General features: G+C 42.1%; 1 protein-coding gene across 2 annotated transcripts in view; it reads left to right on the top strand.

Moving 5' to 3' along the window:
• Positions 1 to 13,966, top strand: part of kdm6a (lysine (K)-specific demethylase 6A) — a 58,219-nt gene extending 44,253 nt beyond the window's left edge. Inside the window, exons 16-30 of one of the 2 annotated variants that reach the window (XM_008279949.1) lie at positions 289 to 396; positions 975 to 1,361; positions 1,570 to 2,462; positions 5,666 to 5,795; positions 5,946 to 6,051; positions 6,610 to 6,815; positions 8,697 to 8,749; positions 8,854 to 8,928; positions 9,026 to 9,174; positions 9,258 to 9,372; positions 10,103 to 10,290; positions 10,696 to 10,837; positions 10,923 to 11,049; positions 11,132 to 11,302; positions 12,941 to 13,966. In XM_008279949.1, the coding sequence (XP_008278171.1) occupies positions 289 to 396; positions 975 to 1,361; positions 1,570 to 2,462; positions 5,666 to 5,795; positions 5,946 to 6,051; positions 6,610 to 6,815; positions 8,697 to 8,749; positions 8,854 to 8,928; positions 9,026 to 9,174; positions 9,258 to 9,372; positions 10,103 to 10,290; positions 10,696 to 10,837; positions 10,923 to 11,049; positions 11,132 to 11,302; positions 12,941 to 12,967 (2,877 nt within the window). In that variant the 3' untranslated portion in view covers positions 12,968 to 13,966. Of the gene's footprint in view, positions 1 to 288; positions 397 to 974; positions 1,371 to 1,569; positions 2,463 to 5,665; positions 5,796 to 5,945; positions 6,052 to 6,609; positions 6,816 to 8,696; positions 8,750 to 8,853; positions 8,929 to 9,025; positions 9,175 to 9,257; positions 9,373 to 10,102; positions 10,291 to 10,695; positions 10,838 to 10,922; positions 11,050 to 11,131; positions 11,303 to 12,940 lie in introns of both variants that reach the window. The other variant, XM_008279948.1, reaches the window with a different exon arrangement.
• The last annotated feature ends 696 nt before the right edge of the window (positions 13,967 to 14,662 follow it).

The following is a 14,662-nucleotide window of genomic DNA, read 5'->3' as shown; positions in this document are numbered from 1 at the left end:
ACAGACCATGGGAAAGTTGAACTATTCTTTTGTTTTTACAGTTTCCATTTTCTCTGTGACTATCCAGCTGATTACAACAAAACTTTTTTTTTTTTTACATGTCCTGCATTCATTCATATTTGTAGAATGAAACATTTTTTTCAGCCATATTACAAAAGAAAATTGTCCTAATTGTGAACATAATGAGGCCATATTTAGGTCCAACATATTTAGATGAAAATAACGAGTGCACTATTTTCTGTAAGAACATTTTTTAATCACAAATGCATCATTTGTTGAACTCGACAGCACTTGGACCACTTGCGGACCAACCGAGCAAACCTCAAGCCCCCTCAGTTGCAGATGCTGGAGCAGCTGGAGAACCAGTTCTCTCTCATGCAGCAACATCAGCAGCAGGTACACATATACAGGACAATGTGCTAGTCTTATTGTGTTTATAGGTGCATATGTATAAACACAATAAGATGTAAGGACAGATACTTGCAATCATTCTTACTATATATAACTGTGTTTAACACCTCACCTCTGGCTGGCAGAGAGCTCTCAGCACTCTGCTTTGTATCATATGTGTTACTTCTGCTGTTTTTGTACTGCTGTTGTGTGACTTGTACATGTTGCACTGCTGTTTACAGGACGTTTCCTCTTTTCTTTGTCAATTTTTACCATAGTACTTTTGTGTATTTGACATTTTATGGTGCATTTTCCCCTTTAATACTTTTCTTTACTCATAGGATGGTTTACACTTTGCTGTGCATTTTTTTTTACTTTAATATATTTTTTTTCGTTTCTTTCTTTCTTTTTTTTTTTTTACTTCAGTTAGCTGATTATTTATGCTTATTTATTTTGTGGTGGTGGTCACTTTACTCTGGCTGCATTCCCCTTGTGGATCGATAAAGTATTTCTATTCTATAAGTTATTGATCAGTTCACCGTTGCTCAGTGTTTGGTTTTAATCTGCACCTCTGTGTTTGTCAGATGAGGCAGCAGGCAGCAGCGGGTGGCCAGCTGCGACCCAGCCTCCCCAACGGTCCTTTGGCTGAGTCCTCTCACCACCATGCAGGCCTCCCCCGCACCTCCCCCCTCAACCACACAGCCATCCGGCCCCCGTGTGTCACCCTGCCCACGGCCAACGGATCCTGCTCTTCGAGTCCTTCAGCGGGGCTGCAGGGACACCTGGACAAAAATCACACCCTGGGACTGGGAGGTGGCGGTGCGAGCAACGGAAACGTGCCTTACCCGCAGCAGAACTCTCTACCTCACAACTGCACAGCCGCCAGTCACCCCAGCACCAGCAGCACTACCAGTAGTCCCAGCCATGCAGACGAGACATGGAGGAGCCAACAACGTAACACTACCACTCAGGTACAAATTGTACGTCAGCCTCCACTTTATTTGTTTTAAAGGTCCCATATTTTGTCCTCTTTCAGGAAAATGAATGAAAGTCTAACATGTCCCCACAGTGTGTCTTTCACACTGCAAAGATGGTTCATATCATTTCCGTTAACACATTTCTGTTATTGCCTTATTGAATGTGCTAGGAGTAATGCAATGTGTCCTCGTCTCCATCCAGGGGCTTCAGAAAGGTCCAGGTTCACATTCGGCAGGTCCTAATGGAGAACCCCCTTTCTCCTCGTCCTCCTCCTCCCCTCAGACCTCGTTCTCTTCCTCTGGCATTCTGAATCAGGTCGGACATTCCTCTGGGCCCTGCACTGCCTCTTCCTCAGCCTCCTCTCTGTCCCCCACCTCCCCCCAGACCACGCCCAACCACTTGTCCTCGCCTCCCCACTCCGCTACTACCTCAGGGGTCCACACCAAAGACACCACGCCTTCAGGGGGCAACAACGGCAGCAATGGTGCAGCTGCCACTCTGCCATCAGGTCCGGAGGCTGCCATCAGGCATTCCGGAGGGACGCCCCACAGTCCCGGCACCGCCCCCGCGCAGGGATTGACTAATCACGTCCAGCCGCGGGTGACGGACAGCTCCACCAGCCTGTCTCAGCCTGGCTCTCCTGCCCCCGGCGTGCTCAGTTCAGACAATCCTCAGCTCTCAGCCTTGCTAAAGGGAAAAGCCAATACTACCAGTAACGATGATAACAATAACTACAGCAACCACGGAGGGTCTTCCTCAGAGAAAATCAACAACGTCCACCCGGGTCTCCACGGTGCCGCCAAGCCAGCTTCAGAGCACTCGGTGGCGTCCTCGCCGCTGTCAGCCACCGCCACGCCCTCCCCATGCTCGGCAGACCCTCACGCCACCAACAGCCTCTCCTGCCTTAACAGCCCGTCCAACACCAACAGTCAGGGGCCCGTCACACTCAATGGGAAGGGGCCAGAGGACTCTAAGAGCCCACTGAAGGTCGAGCCTTCTGGAGGAGCTCACAGACACACTGTTGCTGCCGGTCTGGCCCCCTGGTCCTCGGTTTCCATCTACCCCAGCTCCAGTGAAGTGCTCAAAGCATGCAGGTAAGAAGCCAGTCGTGCTATGATTTTAGAACAATATGCAAAACAAGTCATATTGCAGTTATTTTGAAAGATACCACTATAGCAGTATGAGTCCTGATCTTGGTGGGAATGGTAACTTTTTACAGTTCTTTTCACTTGGAAAAATATTTAAATGATTATATGATTTTAAGAAATAATAATAATAATTTGCAGTCTGTGCAAAACAATCATATTCTCTGACATGGAGAGAATATGATTAGTAGCACCACAATCCTTAATTCACATTTTGTCTTTGTCCAAAATATTTCTTCAGCCTTGTTATACATGGTATTTAAAGCTGTACTGTGCAAGATCACGACATACATTCCTGTGTTAAGGTCATTGCTTTGATGATTCCATAATCCTTTACAATGGGAACACAATTCTTCCTTTAAAAAAATGAAATTCCTGGACAGTGAATTTGCATTTCATAAATATTTAATGTGTGATTCATTGTTTCATAAGCCGACATAGAGCGAAAATTCTGAATTGTATTTGTATTTAATCTACTTGTAATGCAGAGTTCTCGTATTAAACCTCAAAAAACAGTAGAACTGGCCCCAAACAAAGAGTTTCCTAGTCAGCTGCTAGTCAGCAAAGCCAGTCATCAACTAGTTCATCATCAATGTATCTGTCCAATTCTATTTTTGGGGGTATCAGGAAATTATTTGAGGTCCAGGCCTCAGAGTAAATGCTAAATATTGCTAACACAGGGCTGAATTGCAGAGAAAACCACAGCTAATAATGGCCAGTTACAATATTTAAAACCCTAAACATTTTTCCTTTATCCTCTGAAATGATCCCAATGATCTGTCTGTGACGGACTGACTGTCTTCATTCCTGTGGAGTTAGTTTAGTTTTTGAAAACAAAAACTTGGTCGACTAAGGCTTTCCTGATAAGCTAACGTTTGATTGACTTTTTGGAAAAAGCACTAATAACTGCTGGTTGCTGTAGATGTCATGGGATAGTTAACAGCTCACAGCTAATAAGTGATAATTGAACCTGTGTTATTGAGTGTTACTAAGTAAGACGTGCACAAAACACAAACTGTGTGAAACTGAGCATTTGTCAGTAATTGCCAGGGCAGACACATTCGTATGTGTGAATTCATGTGTAAAAGTGAGTAACGTGTTGATTCGTTGCCACAGTTTGAAAATGTCACGACTTTTTGACCCCACATTATGCATTCATCGTGTTTGCTTAGAACAGCCACTTTGTGTCATTGAGAACAAACTGAACTTTTCACTGTGCCATCCTGAGCTGATGTCAGACGTGTGTGAATAGTGCTTTTTTTTGGTTGTGCTTAGGTTTGGCCATGTGGATTTTGATTCCTGTAGCGAGTTATTGTGATGCTATGAACTTGCTCTTGTCACTGAGCTTCATTTTTTTTCTTATGAAGTTTATTTTTAACCAACAATCCTAATCTGCACCCTGTAGGTTTAGTCCAGTTCTCATGCACGTACCTCTGCTATCGTGCTTTAATTCAGAATTGCAGCCATGTCAGGAAAACCATTCACGCCCGGCTCCTAATTGTTCAGGTTGGATGTATCAGGAATTTCTGATGACTACAACATCTACTGCAAGTTAAAAAGAAAATGTCAACAAACCGCTACAGAAATGGCTCCAAACCACTGCTGGCAGATGCATCTAATTAATACGACTATTAACATTCATCTATTTAATTCATCTAATTTGAAAGAAACTGTACACTTTCAAAATCTTGCTTCACCTGTTAACAAGCTTCATTTTAACTGTGCAATGTATTCTGTTTTGCTCTCTTCCATATTGTATAATCCAGTTAAATCATATGTCCTAGACTTGTAGGTCTTCCATAGTGCGGCCAAAAATCTCTCGAGTACAACTAAACATTTTCATTTGGTGCACCTGACGTTTAGCAGCTCTGTCAGTTAGTCTCTGGGTTCCCTGCCCAGCTAGGTTAAATCATTCTATTTCAGCTGAGGTCAATCTGACATGGAAACTCCTTATTTCACTCTTTTTAATGTGTTTTTTATTCTCACAGCTGTCTGACCTGCCGTGTTGCAGTAACTGAGTGGAGACTAGCGGCTTCTCTGTGCACAGTTGACTAGCTAACATCTGCTGATGGATGTGAGGCATTTAGGAAACATCAGTAAACTGTAGCTTTGGAAAATGTCCCGGGTTATACTGTCCTCTAAAGTGCATGAGTCTCTGCATGCACAGCGGTCACACTGCAGTACCACAAATAAACTCTCAACCTGTGAGAAACACTGAGATATGAAATAACAGCCATCATTACGCATTTATGGCAAAGAGTGGAGCCAAAGCACACTTAGGTTAAAGCTTTGTCTGTCAAATTATTGACGTTCTGAATTTAAAAGGGGAAAAAAAGGCAAGAAACTTATCCTGTGTTGTGACAGGTGTGTGACTGGCAGAGCAGCTCCCCAGTGAGGAATCGGACATTATAATAACATTGAATAATGGTTATAATTGAGCCAAAGAAGAGCTAGCTTTTAATAAAACTCAAGTCCTAGCTTCACCCACAAAACATCAGTCTGCTCCTTTATTCCTGTTGGCAGTCATAATGTTGCTGGAAGCTACCTATATGTGTGAAAAGTGACAAAAACATAACGTTCAAATGTGTTATTCAGGCCAAAATAGTGCAACAAATACTTCGGGTGCGTTTAAATTGTATGTTGGTGTACCTGAAATGAAAGTGAAAAAGGTTAGTTGCACTCGTGTGACCAGTGTAAACAGTTAGTGCTGAAGTTTCATTTTGTTCCCTTCGTTGATAGTTACACAGTGCAAAAGTTCCTAATAAACAAACGACTGTAAGAATCAGGCACGAATTAGTTACAAGATCTAAATCAGCTCTATATATTCTGTATATTGTTACATCACTGCTGCAGATAAGTTTAAAAAAACAGGACTAGAAAGACTTAAAATGTTCCTCTAAGCTCCGTGAAGTCCTGATTCTGTGCACCAAATGTTAGATCAGCAGAGGTGGAGCTGTTACATCGCTGTTTGCAAGTGTTTAGTTGTTAGGCGTCTTCTGAGGAAACTATGAGGTTACATGAGGCAAAATGATTGCTGTAGTTTTTACTTGCAGATGTTCTGCTCTGCATGATGCTGCAAATTTACAGCTGCTGTCGCTGACCGCCTACCTTTACCTGAAATGATAAACTCGCTGCTCTGTCTCCTGCTGCAGGAACCTGGGGAAGAACGGCCTGTCGACGAGCAGCATCCTCCTGGACAGGTGTCCCCCGCCGCGGCCCCCTCGCCCACCCTCTCCTCCACTGCCAAAGGACAAACTCAACCCCCCGACGCCCAGTATTTATGTGCGTACAGCCTCGCCGGAGAAGGAGAAGTATTCAGGGTGTTGCTGTGTGTTGTGTTGGATTGGCGGTATCTTGGCTACGAGCTGCTCTTTAATGTGTTGATCCTCCCAATGAGCCTGACCGCTCCTGTGTCTCCTCTCTGACATGCAGCTTGAAAACAAGAGGGACGCTTTCTTCCCTCCCCTCCATCAGTTCTGCACCAACCCCAGCAACCCGGTCACCGTCATCAGAGGACTGGCAGGAGCCCTCAAACTGGGTAAGAGATGTACAAAACATGACTTCCACTCTGCTCAAAGTGCATTTCTGTGTCAAAATGTGTTTAACTTTTTTTTGCTTTAAAACTCTACATAAGAGAGTGTCAGCAGCTGCATTCACGGGCGGCTGGATGTTTGTCTTTTCCAGCCTCACATGGCTCTGTGGGTGTGTCCCTGAAATCATGGGGAGGGAGTGTGTTCTGGTTTGACATGTATGACAACAGCACCACCTGCAAGTGGAAAATGTTACTACACAGAGAAAAGCAGCAGCCAAAAATTAACAAACATCTGCTCTTCTGCTACAATTTGCCGCCCTGTTACGTAATACTCCAATCTGACAGATTGTTCACTGCTTTTTTTGTGACATTTGAGCCACACAACCTCCCTTTGACCCCACTCTTAATACTGACTGCTGAGGGGACTGGCAAACACCGTGATCTTGTGGTTGAATAAAACATATTTTAAGATAATTTTATGTATAAATGGGAAAAAGGGACGATTTAGAACAGCTTCCAGGTGGATGTAATTTTCAACTCCTCTTCCTTGACTTCTCTCCTCAGACTTGGGCCTGTTCTCCACTAAGACGTTGGTGGAGGCCAACCCAGACCATCTGGTGGAGGTGCGGACCCAGCTGGCTCAGCCCACCGATGAGAACTGGGACCCGAGCGGCAGCAGGAAGATGTGGCGTTGCGAGAGCAGCCGCTCCCACACCACCATCATCAAATACGCCCAGTACCAGGCTTCATCCTTCCAGGAGTCTCTGCGGGTCAGTGGGAGACACATTCACACATTGCAGACACAGATTCTGGGTCCTGGACGACCGCCATGTGCAGCAAAGTAACTGGAGTGTCTGTCACTAAACCATAAGTCTTGGAATTATGTTCCATATATGTTATGATGAACACAGAGCTTCATTTTCAACACTTTCATAAATGTATTAGAAGCCATCTTTGTCCCAATCAAACCGAGGATGTGCAGCTCTGTACTGTTTCATCAAACACATCATGCAGATATATAAAGCAAATTATCTCCTAGACTAGATTTTTAAAGAGCAACAAAATATTGTGAATGATTGTTAATGCAGGATTGTAGTCAGCCAAAGAAAATTTTGGTGGCCTGAAACTCTTCAATCAGTCACATGTTTTGTCTTGATGAAGTAAATGTTCCACAGTGCTGAGTGCACTCTACCTGCCCACTTCATTAGTCTACATGAATTATAAATAACCATAAAAAGCTTGTATTTGCAACACATTAACCCTCTGAAGCCCAAAATCCACCGACAGGTTTCACAGGCGCATTGTCTCTGAAAAACTGGCAAAACTGCATCATGTGTCAGAGGAACTGTAAAAACAGGGAGAATCGTAGGATTTAAATCATGTGTGATGTGCCATTCTGTTGGGTAACGTCTATCTAAGCTTCATATCCTAATATTTCATTAAAGTCACTTTATTCCACTTGTTTTATTTAAAGATGTGTTCATTTTCACCTCATTTATTTTCACTGCAGTATACATTTGTGCTCCTCTGTGGAAGCAGTACAATGACAGCTAGACGGAGAGAGAACGCTGAAATCTCTTTTGACACAGTTATAACGCTGTAAATCATAAAATAAAGTAATTTAAGAGTTATTTTTTACAATTTTTTAATCAAGACATGTAGGATAATGTGATTTAAATGATGCTTCATGATGTCAAGCTTAAATACGGTTCATTTTTCCAGACAAAGCTTCAATTGACTCATGATTAGTTCTGAGAGAAGTTGAAGTGTGATGATTCTTTCTGTTTTTACTGCTTCTGATAAACAATGTAATTTTGTTTTTTATTTTACGACAACCTTCCCTTCAAACCCTGCGAACTTAGTAAGCTGCATGAATTGGATACTACTTACTGATGGGTTCACAGACAGTTAAGACGAATGTATCATGACACACACCTGAGTTTACAGAGACGCTGTAAACCAGGCTGCTCATGCATCTTTATGATTACTGAACAGGCAATGACTCCCTGTGCCGTAAAGAGCTCTGTTACTTCTAGATTCTTCCACAGACTTCTACATCGTGGTATATTGGAACATGTATGATTTGCAAAGCTAAAATTCAACTTTTTGTTGGTCTGTTTGAACAAAATGTAGCCACATAGATGATTTCTTTGACATGGTGTCGGTTAGTTTGGAGCTGAGTAAGTAAACGTTCGAGAAGTTAGCAGTCTCCAAGACAATAGAACAATCCTGGAGGGTTGTAGATCTGTTCACCTGAGGAAAGATTTTCTGACTGATTTTCCAACCAGTCAGAGTTTGGTTGGATGAGAGCATGTAGACCAGGGGTGGGCAATCCTGGTCCTTGTGGGTCACAATCCTGCATGTTTTAGATGTTTCTCTCTTCCATCACACCTGATTCAAATGATCAGGATCATTATCAGGCTTCTGCAGAGCTTGATGATGAGCTGATCATTTGAATCAGGTGTGTTGGAAGAGGGCGACATCTAAAACATGCAGGATTGTGGCCCTCGAGGACCAGGATTGGACACCCCTGATGTAGACCAACCAGTCCACCTGAACACTACAACCATACGCAACTGATGTTCAGCTAGTTCTCTGGACTTTCCACTGCAGTTTACCAACACATAACCTATGTGGGTTTTTTGCTTTAGGAGGAAAATGAGAAGAAGAAGGAGGTGGAAGCAGAGGCAGGTTCCTCAGACAGGTGAGTTTTTTTTTGTTGTTGTTGTTGTCTCATCAGATTTAATTTCTGAGCGTTTTTCTTTTTTAAAAAAAATCTGTTACTAATAACATTTTCCTGTCCGTTAGCATGATGCGGCGAAGGAAAGGTCCTTTCAAACACATCAAGTTTGGCACCAACATCGACCTCTCGGATGAAAAGAAGTGAGTGAACAGTTCAGACTGCATCTCACACAGATTAGTTACATCTTTATTGGCAACTACATTCTTTTATTGTTATGCTAACCTTTAACCTTTACAGATGGAAACAGCAGCTTCAGGAGCTTTCCAAACTGCCGGCCTTCTCCCGGGTGGTGTCGGCCGGTAACCTGCTGAGCCATGTGGGTCACACCATCCTGGGCATGAACACTGTCCAGCTGTACATGAAGGTGCCAGGAAGCAGGACGCCAGGTAGACATGGACAGAATAAACACTGCCCTCTGCTTTGTCTCTTTTTTTCTTGCTTTTTGAGTGATCAAATCTTCTTTTTGTAGGTCACCAAGAGAACAATAATTTCTGTTCGGTCAACATCAACATCGGTCCTGGAGACTGTGAGTGGTTCGCTGTTCCTGAGCCGTACTGGGGCGTCATCAACGACTTCTGTGAAAGGTACAACAAATGGATCCTTCCCAGTCAGATCAGACAGAATTCAGAAAATATGTTGCTGTACTGTCTAAAACTTTGATCATTTGTTATTTGGAACCTAAAAAAAATACACGTTTTGGGTGGATTTGTAGAATTGCATATGTTTATTAGACCCGGGAACTTTTGTATTTACACCCTCAATTAAATATTTTGTCTGTGAAACCATTTTAAGGTTTTAATGCTTCCAGAAATATAACTCCCAGAGCAAATGAAACGTGACACATTGCTTCCTTTGCAGTGTTCATTTCTGTGTAGGAACATTTGTTGAGGCAAAGTGTCATATGTTGTTAAACTTCAACATTAAGACAACATGGAAGCAGCCTTTAACATTGCACATATAACACCAATATGCAGACTCCTATGATCACAAGTGTATATATATATAGGGGCCAATAATTAACATTTGGCATTTCCTGAAGTCATTCGATCAGTTATATTTCTGGAGATATTGAAACCTTAAAATGGTTCAACAGATAAGATGGCACAAAATTCCCATGCCTGAAAACACAAAATTCTCAAATTCTGTCAAAATGTTTATTAGTTTTGGTTGTCAAATAACAAATGATTAAATCTAGGAGCAGCGCCGCTATCTGAGATGACACAAACCTGCCCCAAAGGATAACCTTAAACTTTCCTTTGCTGATCGTCAGAGCTGGTAGCTGATCAGGTGTATTTTTTCACCTCCTTTTCACAGGAACAACATCAACTTCCTGATGGGCTCCTGGTGGCCCAACCTGGAGGACCTGTACGAGACCAACGTGCCTGTTTACCGCTTCATCCAGCGTCCAGGAGACTTGGTGTGGCTCAACACGGGCACCATCCACTGGGTTCAGGCCATCGGCTGGTGCAACAACATTGCGTGGAACGTCGGACCCCTCACAGGTGAGACGAGGAGGGTGGAGGTCAGGGTTTGTGGGGTGACAGGAAGCGCGATTGTTTCAGTAAAGGAAGCAGGTCTGTGGTATGTTGTGTGACAGAAGTCTTTGCATTTTTCTGTTTTTTTGGTCAACAAAAATGTTCTGGGTTTACTGTTAGCAAAACTGATTTAAAAAAAAAATAAAAAATGTCCCCCCCCCAGAAAAAAACGCTATTTTTATTCTCATCTCTAAGAATCTTGGATAAGAGCTGGTAGCCCTGAATATGTGCAACTTTCTGAGATAAGAGAAAGCCCAGTTTGACCTCTTCAGGTGCAGGCAGGTTTGTGACTGTGCTTTTGTAAATATCCCCTGAAAAAACACATTTCCGCCGGCGTAAAGATGAAAATGAGCGTTTCACTTCTGTCCTCAGCCCATCAGTACAAGCTGGCAGTGGAGCGCTACGAGTGGAACAAACTGCAGAGCGTCAAATCCATCGTCCCCATGATCCACCTCTCCTGGAACATGGCCAGGAACATCAAAGTGTCGGACCACAAGCTTTTCGAAATGATCAAGTGAGGACTGGTGAATTATTAACCTCGCTTGTGTGTTTTTTGCGTTTTTTTTCCCTGAACTCTCGAACTGGTTTGTGTTTGTCAGGTATTGCTTGTTGCGGACTCTGAAGCAGTGTCAGATGCAGAGGGAGCTGCTGCTGGCTGCCGGGAAGGAGCTGGTTTGGCACGGCAGGACCCCCAACGAACCGGCCCACTACTGCAGCATCTGTGAGGTGGGTTACACCTGCATGTTTCTGCTGCGTGGATGGTGTTTGACTGCATTATTCATGACTTTCCACCTTCCCCGTCTCCCAGGTGGAAGTGTTCGACCTGCTGTTTGTAACCAGCGAGAGCAACAGCAGGAAGACCTACGTGGTGCACTGCCAGGACTGCGCCCGGCGGGGGAGCACCAACCTGGACAACTTCGTGGTGCTGGAGCAGTACAAGATCGAGGACCTCATGCAGGTTTATGACCAGTTCACACTCGTAAGTATCGGACGCACAGCCAGCAGCAGTACTTTAGTTTAACTCTCTGAACACCGAGCAGTTTCTGGTTGTGCTTTATCCTCACTGTGGGCTCGTTTTTCACTGCAATATAAAGTCCTGCACCTCTATGAAAACAGCACAACCATGACGAGGAGAGGGAACTCAGAAATGCCTTTTGTGTAGTACAACACAATTAGAATCCTATGAGTCATAAAAAGAAAAAAAAAAGTTAGATTATTGTACAAATATGCATTTTTGAAAGTGTCCACCAGTGTTAGAATACTGAGAAAAGCTCTACATACTGGACATGTTTAGCTATTTACATTTTTACAGCCTCTGCAGACTTTTTCACTCTGCTCTTCACTTTACCTCTACAAAGATGTTTCACTTGGCTGAATGTATCTTCCAACACCTTGCTGATACTGTTTTTAAGTCATGCTGCATTTATTTTGTTCATCTAGTATTTTTCATTTTTCTGTCAGTGTCTCTAATTTGTTTTCATACAACACAGCCTGCAGTTCAGCCCAAAAGTCCCTGAACTTTTCTCTTGACAATTAAGAAGGGACAAGTAGAATAAAGTGATTTTGATTCAATCTCACAATTTTAAATTTAAGTTGACTGAACTGTTTATCGCAAGTGATCCATTCAATGACTGTTGGAAAGTTGAACATCCAACGATTTTTATTTTCAGTTTTTACACTTTCTGGCTGTAATGAATGGTGTAATTCTGGGGAATATTTTTAAAAGGATAACATGGCTTTCAAATCTGCTGGCAGGTTTTGGGGTACAGAGTGTCAACAAGGCTCACTTTTATGCCGAATAAAGATTAAACTTTAATTGAAATATCAAAATCACACTATGACTAAGTGAAAGGCACTGCAGTCTTCTGATCAATACGTAACAGCAAACTATCGTAAATGAATCATTGTGGTGCTACAACAATGCAGCAGCTTACAAATCATATTGTCCAGACTCAGTTCACATTGTATGTGCAGCAAACTGTGATCTGAGGTCACGCCAAGCCAAACATACAGCTCCTATACTGTGTATGGCAACACGCTGCTCATCATTGACACCCTAATATACAAGGATTACTAACAGTTAGCAGGTATTACAACAGTGTTGTTCATAGTCGTTTCTAGCAGTTACAACATCCTGCACAAAGAGAAAGACCTTCTAATGACGGCAGTGTTGATCTAGATGTGATAGTTTTCATATTATTGAGATTATGGTCCACAACTGGAGGGGTTTGAATGCTTGTTTTCACCATATGCTGCGTCACTTTGGAAAAAATCACACAGTCATGGTTAAATGTTTTATTAGTTAAAAAAATAAAAGCAAAAAATTAGCATTCTTACTAAAATTGAAATTTATGTCACAATATCTGTCACCAGTGATATTTACTGGGAATAATCTGGTCACTTAGGAAAACAAATCACACAATCATATTTTTATGTTTTAAAAGGTGAACAGTTAAAGCAAACATTAGCATTCTTACTCACATTGTACCTTATCTCACAATATCTGTCAAAATAATATTGTGTATTATGTTAAAATAATAAACATTTGTGTATATCTGTGTCAAATCTTCATGAATTGTACCTGCATATCTCAGTGTGTTGTTCCTTTTCCCTCCAGGCGAGTCCCCTGCCTTCCTCGTCTTGATGGTGATGTCTGTTCTTCTGAGGAACCACAATGGACTCTTCTTCACTTCGAAACTCTCCGGGGGGACAAACAAACAAAAACCCTTCTCTCTTCTTCTTTTCTGATATTCAGGAAGTAAGCCGGCAGTCCTCCAAACTGCCCTCTGTAGCTCTCTACCCCCCCCACATAAGGCAGCTGTGTGAAAGCTGTGTGTCTATGCAACCTGCCCGGAGTGCTGCGCTGCCCCCTGGTGGACTGGAGGGGGGCGGCAGCTCCTCCTGTCACCACGACCAGACTGTTCTCCTGCTGGACTTTCACCACAAAACACACAAAAAAAACATTAAAAAATCAAGTTTTGTACATATTAACCGGAACTGGCAACATCGCAAAAGACTACTGACTCTATAGTTTTCTGTTTTTTTTCTTTTTCTTTTTTGTGTTCTGTTTGTGGGTTGACACACGAGCTTCGTTCCCTCCGTCACATGATAATTAGCATAGCAGGTCTTTTTTGTAACGCACCTCCTCGGTCAGGAAAACCAGATAAAAACACTTTTGTAATGTGAAAAGTTGAGTGACACAACATTTCCCCCCTTGTTTGTTTGTTTTTTTTTATTCTTTAATCAGTTCAAACATTGTTCTGCTGGAGTCTTTGGTTACTTTAAGTCGAGAGAGAGGAAAACATTTGTAGACAAAAAGCCAAGTCACAGAGAAAAAGGATTGCACATAGACAAAAGAGTGAATTTGTGTTTTTCTTTTTTTTTATTTTGATGTAAATTTACACTATTTATAAATGCATATTTATTGCTTGGAAAATATTTGTTGATGGAATGCTGTAATCTTTTTTCCAGAGTACCTGCCATTAAATTTGAAGGAGCCTCGTGATTTTAAGCACGGCCCCTCATACGTTTTCTATATAAATAAATCTGCTTAGTAAGCATTGTACAGAGACCTTCCCTTGAAATGGGTTTATTGTTTGAAGGATGTTTTATGCGTCAATAAACAAAAAACTGTCTTTATTTACATCTGCAGCTGCGTCGTACTTATTCACTGGATCCTATTGGAGTTATCCTCACTGGGGTTGTGGGGGGGCTGGAGCCTGTCCCAGCTGACTATTATGTTATTGTACGATATTGAAACTTATGTTTTTCCTGTTAGTGAAGTCCAGCTTGTTGTGTTAATTCACGGGATTTGGGCCAAACTCAAGGTGATATTTTCACTTTTGAACATTTTAATTGTGACAGTCAGTGGGTTAAATGTGTGTAACTGCACAGATGATTGTGGATCAGAATGTCAGAAAAACCATATTTCTCCAGCATCAATATTATAAAAGCAGCAAATGAAAGGCTGAAGTCTCTACTGTAAATAAATATGTTTCAATCTAATGTTTCCTAAAACGAGGTGATTAAAGTTAGATTTTGTATTCGTGCCAGCCACAAACATTGCATGTTGGTTGTCACAAAATACAAATGTTCGCTCCAAATGTGAACATTTTTCAAGTTTACAAATGTTTCTTAATGATTTTATTTGCCACAAGGACATTTTTAAAATAACATTTTAAAAAATCAGTCCAGAATAATGTCATCAGAGTCACCAGTTCAAATGACCAACTGTAGCTGTGTGTGTGAAAGCTGGAGGTCATATCTGGTGACTGATCAAGTTTCTGAGCCTTTATTAACAAGTAGAATTTACGATTGTTTCAAGAGGGATGGGAATGTT

The sequence above is a fragment of the Stegastes partitus genome, unplaced genomic scaffold (genome assembly GCF_000690725.1).
Source record: "Stegastes partitus isolate 25-593 unplaced genomic scaffold, Stegastes_partitus-1.0.2 Scaffold177, whole genome shotgun sequence".
NCBI classification, from domain to species: domain Eukaryota; kingdom Metazoa; phylum Chordata; class Actinopteri; family Pomacentridae; genus Stegastes; species Stegastes partitus.
This window is presented reverse-complemented; position numbering and strand designations above follow the sequence as displayed.